We start from the raw sequence: 7308 nt of genomic DNA on the forward strand, positions 1-7308 counted from the left end.
CATCCTCATCACTGCTTCCATATATATTCACCCACAACTCAGTTCACGCCTTCCCAAACTCTAATTTCACTCTCTTCTATGTGAAGAAGAAACCATTACTTCCAGGGTTAGGGTTTAATAATAATAATAATAATGGCCAATTCCTACTCCTCTTCTGTTACTGCCTCTCAGGTATTCATTCTTTTCTTCTTCTCTATTTTATCAATATTCAACTCGATTTTATCATGTATTCAAGCTAACCTAGGGTTTTGTTGATTTATTTGTTTAGGTTGGTTCCTACTTTGTGCAACAATACTATCAGGTGCTTCAACAACAGCCTGAATTCGTTCATCAGTTTTACTCTGATTCCAGTACCATGGTTCGGGTTGATGGCGAATCCACCGAGACCGCTTCGGCTATATTCGTAAATCTCTTTTCGTTATTCGTTGATTTCATATGCTTGAAATTTGAATGTAATTTTGCACTATTTATAATCTGAATGTTATTATATAATAGTCACTATATGCATAATGCATCACACTCTTTTGACTTTAATATCGGTTTTTATGGTGGGTGCCAATTGCAAATCTAAGTGAAGATTGCTATACTATAAAAGTGTATCTTACAATCATAAAACCTCTGAAATCATTTTGTTAAAAAAGTTAGATTATTGTTGCAATATTATAGATGATAAATTCGTTTAGATTTTTTAGGCTCGTAAGTTTTAATAAATTTTCAGGCACAACGCATTGTTGTCCACGTTTACTTTTAATTCGTTTTAGCTTTTATGTTTTGTCGTCCGTATACGTTCGTGAACCATTGTTTATGTTTTTAACGAACGAACATAAGCATGGACACATCTATTATCTTAGCGAACAAACATGTACAAGAAAATATCGTTTGTTTTTCTGTTCGTGTTCGATTGTTTGTTCGCTTCAAGTCAAACGAACGAACACGGACATGCTCCGTTCATGTTTGTTCAGTCATTTACAAGCCTAATTAGGATATTGTCACAATACTTTAATTGTTATATTCACTTACTTTATTTGGTTTTAGCAATTCCATTCACTTATTATGCATATCCACGATAATGAAAATACTTATATTTTGAATATTGGATTTCTATTTTTGTAGCAAATACATTCACTTATTCAATCACTACATTTTAGTGGGATTGAAATAAAGACAATAAATTCACTTGAATCATGGAGTCAAGGCATTGTTGTTGTGGTTTCGGGTTCCGTTAAATCCAAAATTTTCAGCGGTTGGAAGAAGTTTGTTCAGACATTTTTTCTTGCGCCACAAGAAAAGGGTTACTTTGTGATGAATGATATCTTTCACTTTGTAAGTGAGGAGGTTACACATCAGCGTCCACCACCTGTGGGCCCCGAGGTGAAAGTTGAGACTCAACCAATCACTTCTTCCGAGTTACCTGGTATTTACCATCCCCCTCCCTCCCCCCTATTTTTTTATTTTACATTATGTAGATTTAAGTTGTATTTATGGAGGTATGGTTCAGACGGGTTGGGTTGACTCGCAAGTGAAAACATATGTTTGTGCAAAATTTCTCTTTTTATAAACAGTTAAATTTGTAGACAGGATTACAAAGCTTATGCTATTTTAGTGGAATAATAACTTATTTTAGTAAAATTGTTTAGGAAGTTTATTTAAAATGTATTTTGGTAGAATTTCAAGTTTCAGCCTGTTTGACGCGTTCAATACTATATTACTTAAAATGTGTTTTTGTTTTTTGTTGCTTTTTTTTTCATTTTGGTTATGTTCCAAACGGTTTGGTTTTTCATTTTTTTTATTAAAGCAAAATCGCAAACAAACTGATTTTTTTTATAAAACATGAAACCATACTGTCGGGTTTTACCAGTTATTTTGGTTTGGTTACGTCTGTTAATCCAGTCAAGGTTAAGTTATTTCGGTTTCACATACACTTTTCCTGGTAAGTTGGTCCAAATGTGAACCCAAATTGACCCATTTATAGGTAAGCGGGACAAAATCACCACTTCTACTGTGTATACGCCAACAACGTTATACTATTGATTTCTTTGTGTTTAATATTCATTTTCTCATTTGTTAAGTTCTTTGAACTTTTAATTGCCAGTTAGTGAAGATGCCGAGGTTAAAGCAAGAGAAAATCTAAATTCATTAAATTTAGAAACAACCAATGAAGATGATTATTACAACCCGTCACTAGAAACACATCTGCAAGAACAAGAAGATGATTATGAAAGTGAATCTTATGACGAACAACCGCCACTTGAAGACAATGTTCAAAACACTGTGGATGAATATGTACAACATGAACAACAACCTGTTTATTACCAAAACACGGTCGATGATTATGTTCACGGGCCCGCACATCAAAACACTGTTGAATACATTCAAGAACCGGTTTTGGTTGTCGAAGAGCCCGTTGCAGAGCCTGTCAAATTCACATATGCTTCTATTGTACGTATTCTTTTACTACAACAATATTTGTTCAAAAGTCATTTTTTTATGAATGCTGTCGTATGATTGGAGAAAATGAATTAGTAGGTTTTATGCATTAGAACCACACTTCAAGTAACTTTTGACCAGTTTTGACCCACTTGTTTTCTTTTATGCAATTACTCACCGTCTCACATGGGGATGGTACATTTAGGGGTGTTCATCAATTGAATCGAACTCTAATAACCCGAAATTCAAGTCAAATAAGAATAACAATTCCGAATTCAAATTTCAGGTTATTCAAATCGAACAGAAACCTGCTTGACAATAATATGTTCTGCAGCATGCTTTATTATCTTATTATATGATTTGATTGATCACTTCCACATAATCAGTTCAAAATGCACATTGCCCATTCATTTCCCATAATAATTGTTCATAAGAAAAAAAGTGAATCTTTATCTGTACTCCTAATGCAACATGTCATAACTCTTGTTTTAGTACAACACACTACTTTTGCTTTACACGCGCTTGGTATTCATTAGTACTAACATATTCTTATTCCGTCATGGATGCTGAATCCTAAAAGCTGTCTAAAGGGAAGTCTTCACCATCAGTTTCTGCTCAACCAACTAATAAGAGTGTGACACCCGTCTCTGAATGGCATTCAACTCCTGAACCGGTTGCTCAACCGCCACCTCTTTCTTATCAATCAGACTCCACTCCTCAACTGGCAAATGAAACTTTCACCAGTGAAGAAGGTGAATTTTATTTTGTTTTATTGTGTTATATCTGTTGCATTTAAGGGGTGTACATGAAACCAATATAACCAAACTAGATAGAAAACTAACATTTTGTTTTTAGGTTTTCTTGAAAAAACTATTTTTCGGTTTGGTTTTATGTTTTTTGAAAAACTGATTTTGGTTCGGTTTTGGTTTTGATATCAACCAAAAATCTGAAAACTTGAAACAAACCCAAATGAAAACGCAAAAAATAGATTTTAATTACTTTAGAAAAAAATAGTTAGTGATGTAGCCTATAGAATATAGGTCGAATTTTCTAATAATCGCTTAATCATTAATTAACAAAAATTTCAGACCCAAAGTTTCAGACTCAAATTCACTACTTTGGGCCATTTTTTTTAATATAAAATTTTCAAGCCCGTATGGCAAAATAAAAAAAAATGTTTTTTATTAATTTGTAACCCAAAAAATTTAGTTCAAAATATGTGATATTCAACTTATCAATAGCTTACAAAAAATTCAATCCGAAAGTTTTAGGCTGAATTATATTAGTTTGGGCCATATTTTTAACCCAAAGTATATAGGCCAATGGTAAAATATGCAATAACAAAACCCTCTGTGAAACCCCAAAGAACATAAGGTTTTCAAAAACTGAACTTTTGATTTTTAGTTCAACCTGAGCCCAAAACCGTCTCATGCACACCCCTAGTTTCATCTATGATCAAAATGATTATATATAGTTATCATACGACCTCATAAAACCCATATAATAATGTACATTTATTTTTTAGGCGATTCGAAGTCTGTTTATGTAAGGAACTTGCCAACTACTGTTACCAGTCTTGAGATTTTTGAAGAGTTCAAGAATTTTGGTAAAATAAAGCAGGACGGTGTGTTCTTGAAGAACCGTAAGGTGGTTGTTTTGTGTTCTAGTTGCCCACTTCTTTTTTGGGTCATTTTATTGTTTTAATGTAGAACGCTAGAACGTAACGTTTGATTTAATTACAGGATGTTGGTGTTTGTTTTGCTTTTGTTGAGTTTGAGGACTTAGAGGGTGTTCAAAGAGCAATTGAGGTTCGTTTTTCTTATGCTTTCAATTATATTTATAATTGTTTTAAAATTTTGTTTTTGCTGTTTAGCACTTATATAAATTACCAATTTATTCAACTAAAGATTTGGTAAGTTAAATGGTTTGTTTTTGTGTGTTTTATGCTGCTTTAAACTTGTTTTTTGTATCACTTGCATTGGATTTTATTAATGCTTTGTAGGTGTGTGGGTCGTTTGTTTTAGATTTAACGATGTTTTTAAGAATATGTTCTTTATGTATTTTTTTTAAAATTAATTATGACATGAATATGATGCTATCCTGTTTTTGAGATGGAATAACGTTTCTTTAACATGTAGAAATTCATTAAAGTGTATTATTCAAAACATAAGTTATGACATTTTGTTATGCACAGAAACTCCAAAATCTTTGAAAACCTAAATTTTGTTTTGAGTTATTATAGTTCTGCAGTCACATGTTCTACTAATTATTATCAAGAACAGGTTATTAGTATTTATGTCAATTTAGATAAAATAAGGACCTGTTTTGTCTTTTTTGCATTACAATATTGTATAATCGTAATAGAGGTCTGTTGTAGAGGCCAGTTGAAAGGGCAGTTCAGATTGTTATTATTGTTGTATATTGTTTACTTATTTTTTTATCTTTGTTTTTTAGGCATCTCCACTTCAATTAGCGGAAAGGCAAATCTATGTTGAAGAAAGGAGAGCAAACAGCAGCGGCGGTACTATTCGTGGGGGAAGTATGTGTCTCTCATTATCTAGTTTTACATTTATCCCACTAATTATTAATGATATTAATCTGATTCGTTTTACAATTGTGTTATGTGTGGATAGCAAAACCAACTATACTTTCTTATTTTTCATGTAAAAGTGTGTGAGCTTATTTTTGATATGTTAATGTTCATATAGTAAAAAAGTAACTAAAAAGTCTCTAGTTGTTTATTAAAGTCTCTAAACTTGTCCAAAATACATATACTTGTGAACCTTTAAATTTAATGAGTTGCCAACTCTTCAATTGATCAAACCTAGATGAGCTGCCATTCAACATTTTTGCAAAATGGAAAAAAGCCCATTAAAGTCTACAAACTTTTCTAAAATGTAGATGCTTTCTAATTATTTTTTTTTTAAATAATAATGGCCAATACACCAATTAGTTTAATGGTTTTTACAAGTTTGAGTTTATTTTAGCTGTTTTTTTTTATTTTTGGTAGTATTTTTTATGCAATTAACTCTATGATTATTTATGTATCGGTGGTTATTTGTGCAGGAGGTCGAGGCGGCGGGAGAGGACGAGGCGACGCATCAAGAGGTCGTTATGGTGGCGGTTCTTATGCAAGAGGAAACGGTTTTCGTTAATCTTTAGTGTTCGTGGAGCCTTTGGTTTTCTGTTAAGTGTTTTTTGTTTCGAAATGAATGTTCGGGTTGTGATTTTGTGTTGCATTATGCTAATCTTGTTTTACATCTTCGATGCATGTTTAAGAGAACTATTGTATATCGCGCAAGCGGTAACTATCAATCTGTTGATTGTTTTTAACTGTCAATTTGAGAGATGCATGTTTTGTGAAGTTTTTTTTTCTATCTCCTACTGTTTTAAGATAGTAAATGATTAATGTCTTTTTGTTACTTTAGAACATTAGCAAAAAACTGACCTCACATTATAAAAGTTTGTGTATACACGACAAATATGTACATGAAAATACACATAATCTTTTGCATTGTTCCTATTTCCTTTATATTATTCACATTGTTGAATACATCGACATTAATATCTAAACTTTGCCGATTTATTTGTGTTTGTGGACCGTTTGTTAACACGCTCGTTCCTTAATGAACAAACATGAGCATATATCTCGGCCGGTAAGTGTTTTTGAACACATTATTTTCTTAACAAATTGAACATGAACAAGACATTGTTCGTGCATGTTCGTTCGATTTATTTGCAGCTCTATTAAAGGTGGAATCTAGCCATCGTTGTATTCTTTCTATGAAAAACCAGTTTATTTCCACTTAAAATCATCGAACCTTGCATTTACATTTAGGGGGTGTTTGGGATTCCTTATTTTGCCTCCTTATAACTTTTCATTAAGTTAATAAGTCACAATATAAGCAATCCCAAACATCTTATTATTTTTCAAAAAGTTTATAAATTAGTTGGTGAAAATAAACAATCACAAACACCCCTTAAACTCATCAATTTTATTATAAAAGAACGAACACTATAGTTATTTAAAAAAATTTCACTGAAAAAAAGAAGGAAAAAAAACATAAATTTGACTTTTCTACACACACTTTCAAGGACGAAAGATTCCCGCTTCCCAAGCAAATCTCTCTGCGGTCATCGTCTTCATTAAAAAACAAAATAAATTCCATTTTTTATTCACAAATCAAATTAAGTATTAATTAAACAAATAATCAACAAAAACCCAAAAACACAACTCTAGATCTTGGATAATACAGAAAGAAGCTTCCTCTGTCTAAACCCTAAAAAGTTGCAGGTTTTCCGGCGACTCCAATATCATGAATTACAACCATTAATCATCAAATAACCACAATGAAATCTTTCTTAATCACCTTCATACTCACCCTACCGTTACTCCCATCCGTCACACCCACCACTCACCGGAGAATCCTCCACCAGCCATTTTTTCCGGCAAACTCAACCACACCGCCGCCGGTGTCACCCACTTCTGACAACCCATTTTTTCACGAAACCCCAACTCAACAAACCCCAGATCAACCGCCGCCGCCGCCGGAAGTTCCGGCGACCCACCCAATTGCTCCGGCGCCGACGAACAAGTCCGGGAAAAAACTGGCGGTTGTGGTTTCTGTTGGGATTGTGACTCTGGGTATGCTCTCGGGGCTGGCTTTCTTTGTTTATAAACACAAATCAAAGCAACATATTGAGTCGGTAAATGATACTGAAGACTTGCCGCCGGCGAGGCTTCTTTACGTCGGAACTGAATCGGTTAATGGGTCACCTTATAATAATAATAATAACAATAAACTGAACTCGGTTAAAACATCCGATCGGTATCGACCGAGTCCTGATTTGCAGCCACTTCCGCCGTTGAGTGAACTTCCG

The 7308-nt window shown here is 33.3% G+C and overlaps 1 protein-coding gene across 2 annotated transcripts; it reads left to right on the forward strand.

Annotated features, from left to right (window-relative positions):
* Nucleotides 1–5759, forward strand: LOC143588645 (nuclear transport factor 2-like). Of its 2 annotated transcripts, none has more exons than XM_077069598.1 (9): nucleotides 1–171; nucleotides 269–403; nucleotides 1114–1414; nucleotides 2093–2439; nucleotides 3008–3179; nucleotides 3953–4074; nucleotides 4170–4235; nucleotides 4882–4966; nucleotides 5494–5759. In XM_077069598.1, exons 1-9 carry the CDS (start codon nucleotides 133–135, stop codon nucleotides 5580–5582), a joined length of 1356 nt encoding a protein of 451 aa, XP_076925713.1. In that variant the 5' UTR covers nucleotides 1–132; the 3' UTR covers nucleotides 5583–5759. The 2 variants fall into 2 exon arrangements, with proteins under 2 accessions (XP_076925713.1, XP_076925714.1); XM_077069599.1 differs by having other exon boundaries at nucleotides 5497–5759.
* The last annotated feature ends 1549 nt before the right edge of the window (nucleotides 5760–7308 follow it).

The sequence above is a fragment of the Bidens hawaiensis genome, unplaced genomic scaffold (genome assembly GCF_021521415.1).
Source record: "Bidens hawaiensis isolate Kalapana, Puna unplaced genomic scaffold, B.hawaiensis_p1.1 tig00036673_1, whole genome shotgun sequence".
Classification (NCBI taxonomy): domain Eukaryota; kingdom Viridiplantae; phylum Streptophyta; class Magnoliopsida; order Asterales; family Asteraceae; genus Bidens; species Bidens hawaiensis.

Coding starts and splice junctions, on each gene's coding strand:
- LOC143588645 (XM_077069598.1), top strand. CDS start 133: ATGGCCAATTCCTACTCCTCTTCTGTTACTGCCTCTCAG. Junction 172..268: donor CTTCTGTTACTGCCTCTCAG/GTATTCATTCTT, acceptor TTATTTGTTTAG/GTTGGTTCCTACTTTGTGCA. Junction 2,440..3,007: donor AATTCACATATGCTTCTATT/GTACGTATTCTT, acceptor GAATCCTAAAAG/CTGTCTAAAGGGAAGTCTTC.